This window comes from Prinia subflava, chromosome 1 (genome assembly GCF_021018805.1).
Source record: "Prinia subflava isolate CZ2003 ecotype Zambia chromosome 1, Cam_Psub_1.2, whole genome shotgun sequence".
NCBI classification, from domain to species: domain Eukaryota; kingdom Metazoa; phylum Chordata; class Aves; order Passeriformes; family Cisticolidae; genus Prinia; species Prinia subflava.
The window spans coordinates 108,545,474-108,564,557 of record NC_086247.1 but is presented as its reverse complement, the minus strand read 5'-3'; the positions used below and the strand labels follow the sequence as shown (position 1 = coordinate 108,564,557).

The 19,084-nt window shown below is 39.9% G+C and overlaps 2 protein-coding genes across 2 annotated transcripts in view; one reads left to right on the top strand and one right to left on the bottom strand.

Moving 5' to 3' along the window:
- Positions 1 to 223: 223 nt before the first annotated feature.
- On the bottom strand, positions 224 to 12,042 carry KIAA1143 (KIAA1143 ortholog). The gene is made up of 3 exons (XM_063407118.1): positions 11,891 to 12,042; positions 10,234 to 10,393; positions 224 to 2,689 (listed from the first exon to the last, which is right to left on the bottom strand). The coding sequence occupies exons 1-3, from the start codon at positions 11,996 to 11,998 to the stop codon at positions 2,478 to 2,480; spliced, it is 480 nt and encodes a 159-aa protein (XP_063263188.1). The 5' UTR covers positions 11,999 to 12,042; the 3' UTR covers positions 224 to 2,477.
- Positions 12,043 to 12,083: 41 nt separating this feature from the next.
- The window catches only part of KIF15 (kinesin family member 15), a 34,240-nt gene continuing 27,239 nt past the window's right edge, over positions 12,084 to 19,084 (top strand). Inside the window, exons 1-7 of the mRNA XM_063407107.1 lie at positions 12,084 to 12,231; positions 13,834 to 13,876; positions 15,057 to 15,240; positions 16,379 to 16,455; positions 17,580 to 17,617; positions 17,748 to 17,845; positions 18,231 to 18,410. Of these exons, the coding sequence (XP_063263177.1) occupies positions 12,213 to 12,231; positions 13,834 to 13,876; positions 15,057 to 15,240; positions 16,379 to 16,455; positions 17,580 to 17,617; positions 17,748 to 17,845; positions 18,231 to 18,410 (639 nt within the window). The 5' untranslated portion in view covers positions 12,084 to 12,212. The remainder of the gene's footprint in view (positions 12,232 to 13,833; positions 13,877 to 15,056; positions 15,241 to 16,378; positions 16,456 to 17,579; positions 17,618 to 17,747; positions 17,846 to 18,230; positions 18,411 to 19,084) is intronic.

The window sequence follows — 19,084 nt, the reverse complement described above, 5'->3', positions numbered from 1 at the left end:
TCTAACATGAGACCAGTGCAACAATACTTTAATATCCACTTATAGGTCTAGTTTCAATTTTCTGTAAGGACAACAGATCTATTCATTTTCAAAATCAGGGTAACATACACGAACAGTGTGAAACAGTGAGCAGACTTGCATCTGATGTTATGCTGCAGGAAGCTGGTGTGTAGAGAGACAGGCAGCAGGGACAGGAGGCTCCAATATCAGGAGGCAAAAAAAATCTCATTTCATGTACTGAAATTTTTATTAAAATATCTTTGACCACTTAAAAATAAACATAATTTATCGTCTACTACCAGATGAACAAACTAAAACCAGCTGTCTCACACAGCAATTTGAATTTTGCTCCATGATGAAGCTTTACAGGCCAAAATTTCTAATGTCCTGTCACGCAGCAGAACTGGTTTCATATGGTTACAGAACACACCATCCATGTAATTTTGAAGTCACAAGTCACAGTTCCACCACCTTGTTCTCCCAAATCCCATCAGCTCTCAGTGTCCTTTTGAACAGAAAAGATGCCGACATAGGCACTCTGTTTCTACGCCCATCTGCCCAAGATTGTTAGTGTCCCTTTAAGACCTGGGGCATCAGAAGCAGAACCAGAGGTTCCAGGTTCATGTCCAAGTTCATGGAGGCAGGAGATGCCAGATTTCCTTTAAAATTAGCACAGCACTCACACAGGCCTTTCTTTCATTCCTGCTAGCTACTGAGAAGTTGAGGCGGCACAAGGCAGAAGCTCCCCTTTGTTTTGGTCTCTGGGCCAGGGAGGACTTTCCCTTCAGACCTATATTCCTTCCTTTCTTTTTCATTGCTGTCACCCAGGATGGCCAGCCACGGCACCACAATGGGAAAAACAGAACAGCCCCTGCTCCGTACGGTCACTCCAGCCCCCCAGCAGCGCTCGGCTGCAGCGGGAGGGCGCAGAGTCCAGGCTGCCCCAGGCATCTGCCTCCCATCTTCTCCTGAGGAGGAGCCCAAGTCCCTCCAGAGTTCCAGGCCCTGACCAGTTCCAGCTGCCACTGTTGATGGAGCTGCTGACGCTGCCGGGAGAGAGACCCTGTCAGGTGATGTGGAGCAAACAGATCAGCAGCATTGCACTGGTTTTGAAGTCCAGGTTTCTTTCTGTTTTGTCCTTGGTCCTCATTGGTTGTTGTTTGGGAGAAGAGGGACTTTTATAATCACACAGTTTCAGATGCTGTGGTGGTTTTTTTCCCTTTGTTCTCTCTCCACCACATGGTCAGAAGAAGGGGCTTCCCCATCAGCTTGTCTTTGACCCCTGAACCACGGGGTCTTCCATGGAGGCCAACATTTTTGGGGAGGGTTTCTCTGCCACCTTGTTTTCTTCATTCCCAAGCAGTCCATGCGATTCAGCACCTTTGCATCTCGTGACGATTACTGTTATCCTGCCTGCTGCTGTTTCATTTTTAATAAACTGTTATTTTTTTCACTTATATGCTCTTGCTTTCATCTCTGCTTATTGGTGAGAGAGAAGCAGCTAAAACTAAAAGGGTCAGTAACTCATTTTGGAGTGTCTGTCCCAGAAACTGTCAAATCAAGATGCACATAGCTATGGTGTTTCTTCACTTTAATTCCCTGTTTACAGCTTCCCAGCTACTTGAAGAAAGCTAAATTAATGCTTTTCCACAGCTTAAAGATTAAATATATTTTTTAAACAAGCTGTCTGAGATCCCAAATAATTATGAACACGTAAGTAGTCAACTGGAACAAATATACTTAAAAAAACCCCAACAAAATACCACCAAATCACTGAGTCCATCAGTGTCAAAACCAAAGTGCACAATTTCCAATGGTTTAGGCTTCTTTTGCATTAGTTGATGTCATCAACTAGAATCAAAATCTTTATATCTTGCTATCACAACCAATTAAAATGAATTTGATGTTTCTTAGACTGCATTCACCAAAGACAGGACCAAGACTACATGACTTTAGCAAATGCAGCCTCATTTACTGCAAGGCTCTCCAAAGAGCTGATCTTGCAAATCACAAATGCAAAGGTTATGCAAACTTTTGTTAAGCTGTGAGGTGGAAAACTTCAGTCTCTGTTTCATGGCAATGAAGTGTCTCTCTTTTGAATGTCAATTGTAACAACAGGTAAAAACCACACAGCTGTCAACTAAGGCTACTCAATATAGAAGAAATACATTTTAGTAATGGAGGGCATTTTAAAATTGATTGAAAATTTATAAGCTGAATATATACAGTTATATTTTGTGACTCATTTGTGACCTCAAATAGCTTTTACATACATGCTTCTCTTTTAAAATAAAGATATGACATACAGTTCCAACTAAATGCAAAGACTTAGCTCTTGTTAATTTTATACAGTATTTCTCTAGTTGGACTATAACAAAGAAAGAGAAGACTCAGACACCATGCTTTGATTTCTGTGAAATCCCTCAATGTTATTCAGATCTCTAGACGGGCAAGTAAAGCATAAAAAAATATAACCCCTAATCATCATTTTCCTCATCATCAAATGAGAGAAGACTGCTGTTTTTTACTTGTTTAGCTGTACTCTGAGAAGTAGTTGCTTCCCTCTTAGTTTTCTTTGCTTCTTTCATCTTCTTACTTGAACTTACATTGAAGTCCAAATACTTCTCTGATGAACGTTTGGCTGGTTTCCTGAACATAATTTTTCCATCAGCAGGTTCTGGTTCATCATCTGTAATAAAGAGAGTAAAGTCAGAACTCATCTGCACATGTTCACTTACACATACAGACCTTGAATTAAAATCAGTGAGACCTCTGAGAGAATACAGCAATCATGAAAATGTACTTTTTGGCCATCAACTCTGTATCAATGAATGTCTTTCATGAACACACACCTGCTCCAGGGCAGCCAGCCCTTGAAGACAATCCTCCTGCAGTTCCTATTGGAAATGGTGTTTCACTAACCAGAGCTCTAATTCACAAGAGGCTGTGAGCAGTAGAGATTTTCCCATACATTCCATTCACAGCCACTTATCAAAATGGAAAGGACAACTTCATAGGATGCTTTCACTCTGCTTTAGTATTTATAAAATTCATGACAACAAATGCACTTATTTCAGAATTATGGCATCTCTTTAAATAACAAAATGGCATCTATACAATAATTTTTTTCCCCACTATATTCTGTCCTGCTGAGACCGCTGAAAAGATCATGTGGTAATAAACCTCCTCTTTATTATCATAATGGATGAAAGTTTCAGTGTTTCTTTGTGTCTGCAAAATCACCCAACTATTCCAACTGGCTAATTTCGCACTAGTACATGCAGAGGAGCAGACAACAATCTTGAAAACAGGAGAAGTCCCTTCCATGATTATCAGGCAGAGTGGGAAAGCTACTGCATAAGGATCAGCATCAGGGCAGTATTTCTGGAAGATAAAGTGTAATTGTAAAGTCGTGAATCAGACACAAAGGTTCATGCTGCAGTAGTTTGCAATTTTTATAATGTATATGTGACAGAATGTTAAGGAGCCATAGGTTCTGTGCAAGGTATTTTTCCTAAATTACTTTTGTGAAATTCATTACTCAACAGAAATGTGTTTGACAAGATTATGTGCTATTTAATTATAACCAATAAATAACTCTTCTCTTTAGCAGAAATTCTTTCCTCAGTATACCAGCACTACAGCAGAAGACTTAACATTTCAGTGTTATCTACACAGCACTGGCTAAAACTCTCTTCAGTGCATTCTGAAAACAATACAACTAATAAATCTGGTATCTTAAGGGGTTTGTGGCACAAATGAAGACATCAACTTCAGTGGGAAATTTCACTTAGAATGCCCTAAATTTCAGAGACCCTCTTAAGGAAAAAACCAAGCTTGAAAAAAAAAAGGCACCTATTCTGTCAATGGCTTCTATGGAATGCACACTTCCAAAAGGTGCATATGGCGATGAGCTGGGGCACAAGGCTTATTAAAAGGGGGCTGAAGGACCTGGGGCTGTCCAGTCTGGAGAAAAGAAGCTCAGGGGAGACCTCATCTCTCTCTGCAACTGCCTGAAAGGAGGTTGTAGAGAGATTGGCATCAGTCTCTTCTCCTAAATAACAAGCAACAGGACGAGAAATGACCACAAGGGGAAATTTAGATTGCATACCAGGAAAAATTCCTTCACTGTGAGACTGGTCAGGCATTGGAACAAGTTGTCCAGGTAAGTAGTGGAAACAGTATCCCTTGCAGTGTTCAAGAACACGTGGTACTTGAGGACACAGTTTAGTGGCAACAAAGCAGTGCAAGGTTAATAAGTGAGGCTCCCTGGATCCTAGAGGTGTTCTCCAAACCAAAAAATTCCTCAATTCCATGATTCTACACTAGTTAATGAGAAAATACTACTATGCAGAAAATAACTAACCAGGTTTGGGGAAAAATACTTCAGTCTTGGCACATTAGAAAAGCATTACAGTTACAAAGAATTGAGCAATAATAAACTGTAGATAAGAAAAGCATAATTGTCAATGGATCCACTGTGAACTCTACAGAGAGCGTACGTGTTTAGATGCTGTACATGTGATACAGAAGTTTAGGAAGTGCCTACAGTAAATTCTGGTAGGGAAATAGAACTCTTGAAATCATATCACACGTAATGAATCAGAATACACTATGCATCATTTTTCTCAGAAGCTGGGCCTCCATTTTTGGGCTCAGAAGTTTAAGAGCAAATAATTCCCCTTATTAATTTTTGCATAACTACAATGTTTATTTGGAAACACAGATCTTCTAATTTGAACAAGATCTGAGGCACAATATAAGCCAAATTCTGAAAAAAAAAAAAAAAGAGCTACCTATAAGAAGAAATCCTCTTATGTGCAGACACAACTGTCTATGTAGTGCAGCCAGTCAGAGTGGCAAGTGTATACAGCACCCATACTGCTGTGGAAATGACACAACCAGCTGCAGGATAAGCATGAGGAGCAAAAAAATCAAACCCCATTGGACACTCTTTAACAAACGGACTACTGCCTTTTCTTGGAGTGGTAAATTTAAAAATGTAGTTCAAAGCATATCCATAAAAGAAAACAGCTAAACAGCTATTTGTATTTGTAATCCATGGAAAAACAGAACAGAAATTTTAATTTTACTCACAACTGTCCTGCTACCCGCACTTCGAACTGCACAAAATAATTTTGTTTTTCCAACCAGATGGAGAAACTGCTAAGTATCTTTGCAATTTGAATTTAAACATGCAGTAAAGCTAAGGGCACAAACAGCAAAGCTCAAGAACTCCACCAAAATGGCAACTAGGCATCAGAGCCAGGTCAGCTCTGACCTCCAGAGCTACAATACTATTCACAGGTCATTCTGCATCAAAGGAAATTATTTTAGCTCTTGGCCTGGTTAAACACTGTCAAAATTTCATTATATGCTCAAGGACATTCCTCTCAGCAGGAAGCCCAGGCCAGCTTTAGAGAGCAGTGTGTGTTGGCAGTGCCTCACAAAGAACTCAGCAGATGAGGAAACACAGTAGGCCCAGCCTTACCTTACCTACGTGAGGAGAGTGTGAGGACAGACTTGGTGTTTTGAAAGAATTTGATATAGCAGTTCAAGGATTTTGTGTTGATTTGTTAAGATTGTCTTTTCCAGCTGGTAAAAAGACTTTAATTTATCCTTTGTAATTTTACCAGGTTCCTATGTGTCAACTCTCCCCTTTTGTTTGCATCAAAGACCTACATAAAACCTGTCGTGTATTAAACAATGCAAAAAACAAAAAACAAAACAAAACAAAAAAAAGAAACAAACCCACAAAAAAACCAAAAAACCAAAAAAACCCCACAAAAAACAAAAAACAAAAAAAACCCAAAAAAAACACAAAAAAAAAACAAAAACAAAAAAAGAAACAAAACACACACACACACAAAAAAAAAAAAAAAACAAACAAACAAACAAAAAAAAACACCCACAAACAAAAAAACCCACAACCAATCTCAGTGTTGGTGGTTTTTAAAACAGAGTCCAAATAAAAGACTATTAGTATTACAAATTATGGAAAGTGGGATTTCTGGTAAGCACACTGAAACCCTCAAAGTAAAATACATAAAAGCACAACAGGAGAAATAATAAAATCTACTTCTGACAAATGAGTCAAAAACTACACTCACAGTTCAAATTCCCACTGTTCCTAGTCATTGCTACTATTTTTCTGGATCTCAAACTTTTACACTGGTTGACCAACGTGAGCACAGTCAGATGTTGAGCAAAAAACTCACTTCACAAGTGACATCAAATTTAAGAAGCCACAAAGTCAGAAATTTCTTTTCTTTTATTTTCAAGTTATATATTACAATAAAAGTAGAAATGAGGGTCTGAGAAAGACATACTGTTCTTCAGTGCAGAGAGGTTTTTTTATTTAGTAATCATTTAGCAGCAGGTGTAGTTAGCAGCACCACTTTTCAGCAGTTTCTGTTCACATGGGGAAATGAGGCAACAACAGGAAACACAAATGGGACTAAACTGTCAGGAACAGTGGAGCCCATATACATCTATTCAAAGATAAGGCTAGGAAAAAAAATTACAATAACCTGGCAAATTTCTTAAAGGTTTCTAAGGTTAGAAGTTCAGGTCAGCCATTTCAGATGCTTCCAGTGCTCTCTGGACATCCATTCTCTATTCATGCCTTTGGAAGCATTTACTCCAGGATTTCGGCACACTGGTGGTTTGAAGATAAGGCCAGTCTTGCTCTGTAGTCAGTCTCAACTGTTCATAAAAACACTTGGGAAAGTTTTCCTTACTTAAATACAGCAAAATTACCCTTGATGTAGGTTCCTGCCATTTCACATATGATGAAGAGCAGCATTACCTCTGTGAGATGTATCTGACAGAACAGCTGCTTAAATCAGAACAGCCTGTGCCTATTCACAAAGGGCTCCAACAGCCAAGACAAGGACTGCATTCCCCTTGTACCTTCCCTCTACTGTCCTTCCCCAGAACCCAGCATACAGAATAAAACAAGAAAAATATTATAGGGCTTTGAACAAGAAAGGACACCTTTTGCCAAATTTGGTCATCTGCGTATGTCTGAGTGTCCATGGGGCCATATGAAGTAGAAAAGCAATAGAACAAAAAAAATAGATTTCATAGACTAACAAATGCTGGATAAACTGTCTTGCAGTAATCCACATATTTTCTTTTGTGCAAATTTAATTTTTTGTGAGACCATTTTGCTTTGTCTCTGAACAAACTGGCAATTTTTAAAATTATGCATAAAACATTAAGCAACATGAATGTTGATAAACAAACTACTTCTTTTTAAAAAGCCTGAGTCTCTGCTCCATGGAGAAAAATATTTCAATATAAAAGGATGTTTTCTCATGTAAGAAAGGTTTGGTCCTAAATAAAAAAGATCCCTGTGATTCTACTTGCAAAAGCCAACATGAAAGCTAGGATTTGTTCTGCCTTAGGAGGCAACTAAGTGCAGCTAGGACACTAATCAGCTGGTTTTCCCAAATAAATGAAAAAATGTTACTCATCCATAAAAGAAAATGCAAGTCATGGGAACATCTGGTGTCTAAGATTAAAAATAAACAAAACCAAAATGAACAAAAACTGTAGCCGTGTCAGAATAAGCATGGAAGAAAACAAAGGAGAAAGTATGTAGATGAGATATGGAAATTTCTAGAGTAATATCACAATCCTAAACCTGAGGACAAGGTCCTTCAAATGAATACAATCACTGCAAGTATAAAAGAGAAGAGGATACACCTCAAAACTGAGTACTTGCCCTGTTTTAAAAAACTGTATCCACAACAGATAGTAGCACATTTCTTAGGATCTATCAAAGTGCCTCAGCATTGATGCATGCTGGAAAGGAAGATTATCAGTCGGGAAATTTACTTTCCTATTATCTTTTTAGGTTCATGTAATTTCACTGATAATCTGATTTGGGACTATATAGTAAGGTCTAGTAGCCATTAAATTATTTGACTTTCAACTCTGGGATTAAAATCAGAGCAACATGAAATGCAACCAAATCATGCAGCACCAGAATTTCTTTATACTTCCCATTTGCAGAATTGATAGCCAAAAAAATAAAAGAAATTCACATGTTACTCAAAACCCTCTTTATTAAGCTGGAAATAAACAGCTGTCTAAATACCTGCGTCAGACTAGAAAGCAAAAATTAAATCTAGAGGTCAGACAGTGCAAAATGGCCCAAATGCAAAAAAGCAAGTTGTAGCATAGTCACAGAAACCTCCCTTCACTGAAAACTTCACACTGGGTTTTCTCCATGGCAGAGGAATACAGTAGCACTTACCCAGTTTATTCCCATAAGCCATAAAAAAGCAAAGGACACGAAGACCTCATATTAACTGCAAAGGCAGATGAATCAATACTAACACAATAATGCAGAGCAGAGGGCAGCAGTCTCCAACACTCCTGCTACCTACTTCTGTGCATTTTTTTCCTCCAAATGCAAGTTATTACTTTAGGGCTGAAGGGGTAATAAGCAGAGGTGACAAAGTCCTACAGGGACTCAATACTGCCATCCTCACTACATACAATTATGTCTTAGGAATGTCTTTTTCCACCAAATAAGTTCAGTCACTCTATTCAAATACACTTCCATTTCACACTGTGTATTCAGCTTGGTAGCTCTTTTGGACTTTTTTCACAGCATGGACTCCACCTCAATAGATTCTCATGGACAACTACTTCTTTTTGCCCGGCCTTACAAAATCATTTTTCCTCCTACTGTGATCACTCAAAGTTCAAGTTACTTATATGAAAAGGAAGCCAATGCACAGAAAGAACCATGACATTTCTGTCCCATAAGTTGAAACTTCTCCCAATACTAGGAGGGTGAAAAGAAATTTTGTGATGACTTTAGAAACGGTGACATCAAGCATCTATATGCATTACACTTCAATAACAAGACACCAGGAAGTAAGCCCGAAGCTGAGCATATACTGTCAGAGGAGTTCAAGTCAAATACCTGCTTAGACCTAACAAATACATATCTACCTGCAGAAAATAGGACACAGTTTATTAGTTTCAAGCTAACCTATGTTATTAAAAATTGAGATTTCTCATCCATCTGCTTTTCCAAAAATGTAAGACTCTCAACATATTTTCTCCCACTTCTGTTACTGACTTCTCCATTTTAATATTAACACATATGTCTACACAGGCACAGCATGAACCTGAATTTTCGAACCCAAATGGCAGACAAAGAGAGAAGCTAAGGATGTCATATTGACAGCCATGTGCTAGGCCTCACAGTATGCTCTAAATTCAGTTGGCAGCTTTTGTAAATAGCCATAATGGCACAGAAGACGTCCAGTTTCTATGATTCACCTTTCTATTTTATACTTACGAGGTTCCAGTTCCCATATTCTTAGTTGTCAAGATATTTCCACTAGAGACAACAGTAGCTACATTCAATCTGTCAAGTCTTCTGTCAGCAAAATATAAAGCTACATTTCATCACACCCTGTGTGATGACTGACGTTTCTGGACGCTCAAAGCATTTATGTCAATCACACCTGAATGATGAATACTGAGAGAAATTCTTAACATAACTGTATCCATCAGCTCTAGTTCCTCATTGCTATTGTCAAACTGCAGCAGCCCCACCCACACCACTTCCATTTTTCTATTCTGTCTAATTCTTTGTGGCAGAGAAACACTTTTTTTGTGGACCTTGCTAGGTTTTGGTACTATTGTATCATTTGTTTATCTTGCTTAATATATTTGCAAGTCACAACACACAGTGGGGTTGATTTTAAGCAAGTAATCTCATGGACCAGTCTGCTAAGTGAACATGTTCCCAAGCCACATATCTGCAATTCTTTCACCAAAGCACAGACCTGAATCCCTCTGCCCTGGCACTCTCTTTCATGAACTCATACAACTACCTTTTAAAGATCCACTCCACTGTCAAATTTAGCTGAACTAGTCAATGAGTTCAAAAAATGATCACAGATGATGGCAAGCCTGTACACTGGAATAATACAAGAAAAAAAAAATTAATTTAAGAGAGTATTTAGAGGGAGGATGGTGCACAATCAAGAAGCATAGAATGACATTATTATAAAAAGCCAGACAGCCTGAATATGTACTTAATGACTTGAGATTAGGAACCACAAGTGGAAATTATTTAGGTGAAAAAATCAGAACTAATCAAAGGCAGTATTAAACAGTAGAAAGCTGATCAAGTATCAGGCCTGCTTTTGTGGGTTATCTCTTTGACTACACAAAGCAAGAAATTAGTAGTTTGAAATTCACCTGATTCTTTTGACTTTAAGGCCTCTTTGATTTGCTGTTTAATTTTCATTGCTTCTTCCGCAGTCAAGTCCCCTTTTTTCAGTGTCACCACTTGGGGCTGTTCATCTTCCCTGTCACTGCCGTTGTCGCTGTCATCATCCGCAAGTGGAAGCTGCTCCCTCTGGACATGAGAGAAATAAAAGCCATTCTGATCATCACTCCAGCTGTGGGCCAGTTCTCTTTGGTTTCACTTTTGCAGAAGGGTTATTGAGGAGACTTGACACAGCTGCCAGTGCCAGGCCCTCCCAACACACATTGTCCAAAGGATACTCCAATTCTATCACTGAGACATGGCTTCCCATTGAAAACATCAGCACGGGAGTACAGCCTCCTTCAATTAGAGACCAGAACAGCAGGAACTTGGGAGAGCAAGAAATTGATTCCTTTTCTCCACCATCTTGACTGTTCAAGCACTGTCTGCTATACAACACTCAGAAAAGCTTTAAATGTATGGGTCCAAATTTGAGCTTTCTGTGCTGTACTCAAAACAGCACAAAGGGAAATGTAGGTCTGTGGCTGGATTATGAAACCTGGCTAAACAAATCACTGTAAGCAGCACTGACACAAGGAAGAACATACTCTTGTTTCTACTCTCTCAAACTTGTGCACTGGGACAGGAGACTCAATTGGGGTAATTTTGGGGATTTTTTTTTATAAACCTTCTGTCACAGAAACCTCGGTGCAGCAATCTGAAGTTTGGCAATATTAGAGGACCTAAAAACTTTATTTTGTAAGGAAAAGTATAAACAGCATTACTATAATCTGCTAAATATATATATAACGATAAATTAATTTCTTACGGTATCCTGTAAAACCCTACTTAGAGGGAAACACATGCAAAATCACATTGGAAGTAGAAAAAACCTGTGCCCTCAGGAAAGGCTGCCTTTTAACAAGCTGGCTCAGACCCTGTCCCTGCCCTGCCTTTCCGGCCATCACAACACAGATCATGACCACGGACCTACAGCACGATGTTTTGGGTTGGGAGGGACCTTAAACATCATCCAGTTCCAAACCCCTCACCGTGGACAAGGACACCTCCCACTAGGCCAGGTTGCTCGGAGTCCCATCCAGCAGTTCCAGGAATGGGGCATCCACCATTTCCCTGGGCAACCTGTCTCACCACCCTCACAGTCAAGAATTTTTTTTCCATATATCTAACCTAAATTCCCCTCTTTCAATTCGAACCCGTGTTAACTCCTTTTCACTATTTTTTTTTACCGTACTTTTAGAAGTCTTTTTCCACACCGCCTCCCTCCCCCACCGCCCTGGGCTTTTTCCAGCCCGGTTCAAGTTCGGACATCGCCGCCGTTCCCCGGGTGTCCCCACAGCCCGCTCGGGCACTGCGGGGCCGGGGCGGCTGCTCCGCGGGGCCCCCACAGCAGCCTTGCAGTGGTTTCGAACCGCCAACACAGAAGCAAAACAAAGTCACACAGACAATTTCAGTCAGTTTTACGCGAGCAACTATGGCTCCTCTTTGTATTACAAAACCCTGGAATACTATTTCTCCACCGCCAGCTACGCGAGAAGGCAGAGGGCGGGGATGGGCAGGCATCAAGGCTCGGGAAGCGCCGGGAAGCGGGCGCTGCCCCTTCCCATCCGCGGGCCAGGGCGTTACCTTGGTGTCCACCGTGGGGCCCTCCCGATACCCGACCCGCCGCTTGAAGCGGCTGAGGAAGGCGGGCTCGGCCGGCCGCACGTAGGAGACCTGGTTCCTCTTGCTCATGGCCGCCGCGCCGCTTCCGGGCGGGAGGCGAGCGGTGCGGGCCGCCCTTCCGGGGCGCGCCCGGCCAATGGCGGGGCCGCAGCGCGCCCGGGGAAATGGCGGCGCCCGCGCTGCCCGCGGGCAGGGGGCGGGCCCGCGCCGCTGAGCGCCAAATTCAAAGGCGCCGCCATTTTGGAGCGGCGGGTGGGTGGCAGTCGCCGGGGTTGGAGTGACCATGGCTCCCGGCGTGAGAGGTGAGCGGGGACGGCCGAGAAGGGGCCTGGGGATGTGTCGCCGGTTCGGGGAACAGGAGGGAACTGAGGCGGCTCGGGAACTGAGGAGCGGCTCTGCTCTGTCCCGTGCCCTGGCGGGGCATCACCCGCGTGGGAGAACCAGCGGGGCCGGCTGCGACCGTGCGGGGGCTCGGTGCCCCTCAGGGGGGCTTTTGGCCCGGGGTTCCGCCCTGCGGTGCCCGCGGGCAGAGCGCTGCCCCGGCGGTGTCGCGGTACCTGGGCCCCTCCCCAGAATCACAGAATATGCTGAGTCCGAACGGAGCCAGAAGGATCATCGAGATGGCTCTGCACCATCCCCAAGAGTCACACTATGTCCCCGAAAGCATTGCCCAAATGCTTCTTGAACTCTTGTCAGGCTGGTGCTGTGGCCACTTCCCTGGGGAGCCTGTTCTAGTGCCCAACCACCCTCTGGGTGAAGGACATTTTCATAATATCTAACCTAAACCTCCTCGACACAATTTCAGGCTATTCCCAGGGCTGTGTAAATACCTATCGGTTTGATTTCAGTTCTTAAATGCACTCCTTTCCTTGATGACTTGGGCAATTGAAGAATGAATTATTTCGTTAGAAGCTGAAATATTTCTTAGATGTTGAGTAAGTCAGAACAGCATGTAAAAAGCTCATGCAGCAGCAGGATATTTAGATAGTATGAATGTCAAAGAGAAGCTTTTCATCTTTGCACATCATTGTTCATTCTGCTGATAAAGGCGATCCTCCTGCAAAAAAAAAAAAACCAAAAAACAACACACAACTGTGTGCTTTTACAGATTTTATAAATCCTTTATTGCTGGAATTTTTTGAGGCATTGTCGTTCATTGTTATTTTGCTTATTTTCTAAATGCAATTTTGTTACTTTGTTAATATATTGCCTAGATTATGTCCTTTCATGTCAGATTCACCCTTAAGTAAAAAATAAGTCACTTTATCTACCTATGGGGTAAAATCTGAAGCTGTGCAAAATGAGGCTGACTCTCAGAATCAGTGAGGTTGGAACAGACCTCTGAGATCAAGGAATCCAACCTGACTGAACAACACCTTGTCAGCCAGGCCATGGCACCAAGTGCCATTCCAGACACCTCCAAGCATGGTGACTCCAACACCTCCCTGGGCAGCCTGTTCCAAAGTCTAATCACCCTTTCAGTGAAGACATTCCTCCTGATGTCCAACCTGAACCTCCTCTGGCACAGCTTGAGGCCAGATCCTCTTGTCTTGTCACCTGGGAGAAGAGTCCGACCCCAACCTGGCTACAACCTCCTTCCAGGGAGTTATATAGTGATAAGGTCTCCCAGAGCCTCCTTCTTGCCAGGCTAGACAAACGACACGTGCACAAGTGGGGATGTTCACATTAAAGGACTGGAGCTTCCTCCACCTCTGTAACAAATCTTTCTGCCAAAGGAAGATGATTACCAAATATTTTCATGCTTTTCTGTTAATGCACAAAACAGATGATTATAAAGCTCTGCATTTATTTCCCTCTGCACTGGTTACAGTATTTTCTATTTAAGTGAGGAGTTTTGAGCAGTAATTTTATTTAAATTTTTGTGTGTCTCTTTTCTTTTACAGGAGATTTGCGTGACTCTTCAATATCTTCATTGAACTCACCTAGGTAAAATGATATTGGCCAGCTCCCATATATTATTAATTATATTGCACAGAAAGTGCAAACAACTTAGCATAACTTCATGAGATAGTTTAAAGCTTTTTCTTTCAGTCTTTGTCTGCCTAAGATCACTGCCTTTCTCTCCTAACATCCTTACAGGCTTAAAAAAAAGTGCTCATAATAAAACTGTTGCGCTGTCCTGTTGGGTTCCTCTTGGAATGCTGCCATGCAATAGATTTTCATCTGTCCACTAATTTTGCAGCTGGACTCTAGAGTTTATATGAAGAAATATCCCACTAGAAAATTCAGTCTTGTGAGGAAGCCCTTAACTAAAACCAAAAGGCCCTCCTCTAAGTGTAAACTGTGCCACAACTCAGAATAACGTTATAAAAAAAAGCACATTTGGCAAATGATTTTGGTGTGTCTTAAATCCAGTGTAACATCTTCCCTTTCTCAGCTGCTGCTTATGTTCTTAGCCCTTTCCTCACCCAACTGCACATTTCATTCATGAAGACCCTTCCCCACTTTTAAAACTGTTCTCTTCCTCTCTCTTGTATACCAAAAGTAAAAACAGCAGTTATAACACCCTTCTGCTAAAACTTTCGGAAAAGAATGAAGTAAATCCAAGTTTGCTACACTTCATGTGAAAATTTAATTCTTTACTATTTTATGGGTATGTTGGTATTTATGGCAGAATTCTTCAGAGCCTTAATATAAGTCATGCACAGTCACTTATTAAAGCTGATAAATGTGATGAAATTGGTTAGGGATGTTTTAGATGCAGGCACTCGCAATGCTTTATTTGATTCATTGATCAAGAATTGATTCTTTTTCCCCTTCTTGTGAGCACCAAAGGAAAATGCTAACAACTTTTTTGCTGGACTGTAGCATTATCTGATCCATTTGGCCATTAAAATTTCCAAGAGTTAGACAGGCATCTCATGTTCTCTGTGCAATGTGTTCTTTTAGAGCTAAAGTTAGATGATGCAGCAAAATTGCATGTGACTGCATGTTCTTTGTTTTTCAAATCTGCCCCATTTTTACCTTTATTGATTTCATCTACAACTAGTATGATTTTCAGACAGACCTTTGTAAGACTTGACATGCTTAATCTGATTGTTGTGATTTAATTTTGTCAGGCAGCTGATCTGTTTGGAGGTAATCTAATGCATAACCCTTTATTTAGTGTTGAAGGTGATGCTATCAAAGTGTTTGTACGGGTGCGTCCCCCTTCGGACAGAACTGCACTGACCGATGGAGATCACGGCCTGTGTTTGTCTGTCCTTTCATCAAATACCATCCGCCTGCATTCAAAGCCTGAGCCAAAGATCTTCACTTTTGATTATGTTGCAAACATGGAAACAACACAGGTAATCATTTCCAGAATCTCGTAACTACTGCTTTCACCCAAGTTTTAGCAACTACTATGCCAAGCCTTTCTAAAGATGTGGCACATTAGGTCTAATTTTTTGCAGTGGTCAGATTGGAAATAATGTAGTTACAGTACAGAATGCTGCAATAAACCTGCTCTCTTACCAGTTTTGATGTAATTTTTTTTAGCTGTTTATTTCTTTAATTCGAGTTTGAATTAAAATTGAAGGGTTTTTTTGTAAACATTATGGTTAACACCATTGAGAGAAAATAAATCTGCCTGTTGAGACAAACATATAAAAATAACTGGCAGTCAGTAGCAGATACTAAGACGTGATTTCACAGAATCACAGAATATGTTGAGTTGGATGGGACTCACAAGGATCATCAAGTTAAAATCCTGGCCTTGCATATTTGTGCTTAAGGAACTTGAGAGCTTATATTCTATTTACTATATTTCCTTCTTATAATTTTGCCTTTTAACTGGATGCATTGCTCACCTGGGGCAAATAATATTGGAAAGAAAATCCTTCCATTTAATTTCTATAATGTGGTGCTTGACATTCTGAACATAAGTTTAATTCTGCTAAGACTCCCAATTCCATTTAAATTATGTTCAAAGAAAAAAATAACAAAACCTCCCAAAAACCTCACCTGCTGTAGGCTGTTATTTGTATGTTATTTGTTGCTAGGCTCTTCTTGAAGACCTAAGAGAAAAATGGGAAGATAGATGAGACCAAGTTGTGTAGGTCTGTGGAATGTGCCATTGTGCAATGGCAAATGTTGAAAGCTAGATTTTACAAGTGTCACAGGCACTTGGCCTACTGATGGTATAAACTGCATAACATAATCAAAACCACTGGATCAAAAATATTATTATGTATTTGGAAGCTGTTACTATGATAATGAATTTTATTATTTCTCTTTGAGTTTATCATGGAATACAATTTTTTAAGAGAGCATGATTTATGTCACAGAGACTTAGGATGTATCCTTCTGCTGTGAGAATTCTGGGGGTCATGATACATGTCTAACTTTAAGAAATGCATCTATTATATACTATAAAGTTACGGCATAGGAAGCACTGATATGAAAGATACTTGAACAGGTGGTGCCTTCTCTTTCCCTTGTCCCCAGGAGTCTGTGTTCTCAAGCGTGGCTAAAAACATCGTTGAATCTTGCATGAATGGCTACAATGGAACCATCTTTGCATAGTAAGTGATTTCCTAGCAATTACAGTCATTTCATAGCAATGGCAACATTTAAGGAGATTGTGCTAATAAGCACTTGGGGTTTTAAGAGCCAGAGCCTGCCTAATGTTACAGCAAACTTTAAAAGTGCTTCCTTACTGTAGCACAGCATAAGGAATGTTCTTGCAATATTGGATGGTACTCCTTTGACCCTCTAGGAGGAATCTGTGTGTAGGTATTATGCTTTTAACACTTAAAGCTACTAATGCAAGTGTAAACTCATTTCAATCTTACTATCATTTACTTAAAAAGTAGGAGTTTCATTGTACTGTTCAAGAGAAAGCTAGTGTTTTTCAGCATGTCCATGGTAAAATGGAATGAAAATGGTTTTAACTTCATATTTGGTCAGCTCAACTCTTCAGTGACTCTTGGCTGCCTTTGGAAAAACTCATGAATGATAGTCTTAACTTTTAGAATATTTTTAAGGTAGAAATATATCCATGACTAGTATGAATATCATTATAATAACTCAATATTTTTCATTTTGAAAACTGAGGAAACACTTTGGTCAGAAAAAGCTGACTTAAAGGGCTAATCTAATCAAAACCTTACTCGGTTTTTTTTTAGTGTAGCACAGCTTTTGCAAAACTATGAAGTCCACTTTGTCATAATATACAAATGTGGGAAAATGAAATTAAATTGCCCTGAAGTTTCTCTAGCATGATTTATAACTACATCAGAAAAAAAACTCTAAAAGAAAAAATAGTTCAAAGTCAAATATATCCTTATTTGCACCACTGAGTGACATAAAACTCAAAAGATTCACCCAAAAATTAGTTTAATGTATCTATTTGAAAGTCTTCATTTTAATGCGAACTTCCCTTTCCAACAGAAATGAGGAAGGAAATGGTGGGTGGTAGGGGAGACAAAACAGGATTTATCTAATGGGATTTCTTGCTTAAATTTGCTGCTTTATTTTTATGTCTTTTTAGCTGACTGATTTGTCAGCTTGCTGCTATCTCCTTATCTTCAGTTTAGAATTTTTTTTTTGTTTGCTTGCTTTAAGCTTTGACTTCTCCTTAAAAGATGTAGATTAAAGAAAAATTCAGAATAAAATTTAATCTCACTTTTTTATTTCTTTTTGTTAGTGGCCAGACCGGGTCTGGAAAAACCTTTACTATGATGGGTAAGTGCATGAGAGGTTAATCTGTCCGTGGTCTCTTAATTTTTTTTTGTCTTGAGATGTATTCCTCATGTCAACTGCTACTCTTGAGTAAGACTAATTAATTTTTTTTTTAATTAAAAAATCTCTTTAGGACCATCTGATTCTGATAATTTCACTCACAGTCTGAGAGGTGTAATTCCACGAAGCTTTGAATACTTATTTTTTCTAATCGAGAGGGAAAAGGAAAAGGTATGTTTATTTTATAATATCTATTGCAGTAAAGTCATGCCTCACAGTAAAGATGAGCTAAGGTTGGTAAACTGGGTGTGCAGCCATTAAGTTACCAAGATTATTGCCATCTTGCCTCAAATGTGTTAATGAGAAATGCTTGCATCTAGTACTCTACCAAATTATAGTACAGTTTCTTCAGACACAAGTGTGCTTATACTTTGAGTCTACAAATGCATCTAGGTTTCTGGATGTTGGTTGTCACCTTGATATCAGAAATGTATACTATGCAGAATATATATGCAATCCAATAGCTTTAGATATGTGTGAAAAGAGACTTGCTGCCATAAAATATCAGAATTAATAAATCCAATCTGTTTATAGTGTAAATTACTGTGTTTTCCAGGCTGGCAGTGGAAAGAGTTTCCTCTGCAAATGCTCATTTATTGAAATCTACAATGAACAGATATTTGACTTGCTAGATTCTGCTTCAGCTGGACTCTTTCTCAGAGAACACATCAAGAAGGGAGTCTTTGTTGATGGTGCTGTTGAACAGGTGTTGTCATCTGCTGCCGAAGCATACCAGGTATTTTTTGGCACTTTTTAATGCTGGACTATTCATCTTAAATCTTGGTAAATATTCCTCTTGGATCAAAACACTTTTCTTTGCTCATTTTTTGTCTGTGACGCCTTTTCCTTCTATCTCCATACTTCAAAACACAAAAAGCTGGTTTAAGGCAATGTTTCCTGACTATCCCATACCTGTAAGAACTCCAACAAGTTCTAGAGTTTGGAATGCCTGACTGGCAATTACAATAATCTTTCCCTGATACTTAAACTACACATCTCTGAAATAGCCACAGAAAACTGCATTTCCTGTTAAGTGGGCACCATGTGCTCCAGCACTGTCAGGTTTATTTCTCCATGAATGATACCCATGCACATGATACTTGTGTGACTTTTTTCTTTTTTTTCTTTTTTTTTTAAATTTTTTAGATTTTGTGTATTGCTAGCATACACCAGTTATGGGGTGTGCTATGCTTTCAAACAGTAATGACATTTTTGGAGAAAAGAATTGGATGTTATAACAAGTTCTGCTACTAAGCTTGACTGTAGCTATATCTTTTTCACCTTTAAAATACTTCTATTGGAAAAGAGTAGAAAAAATCTTTGTCCTGGAGATTTTTAAAAGCTGTTGCATGGAATTGTGCCTACCTGTATGTAAGGAACAGTGTGACACAGTTGAAATGGTGATGTCTT

What these genes read in the sequence shown, in the direction of transcription:
- KIAA1143 (XM_063407118.1), bottom strand. Translation starts at nt 11,998, where the DNA reads ATGAGCAAGAGGAACCAGGTCTCCTACGTGCGGCCGGCCGAGCCCGCC. An exon ending in GCCCCACGGTGGACACCAAG is followed by an intron (nt 10,394 to 11,890) that starts GTAACGCCCTGG and finishes TCTCATGTCCAG; the next exon opens with AGGGAGCAGCTTCCACTTGC. An exon ending in CTTAAAGTCAAAAGAATCAG is followed by an intron (nt 2,690 to 10,233) that starts GTGAATTTCAAA and finishes TCTTTATTACAG; the next exon opens with ATGATGAACCAGAACCTGCT.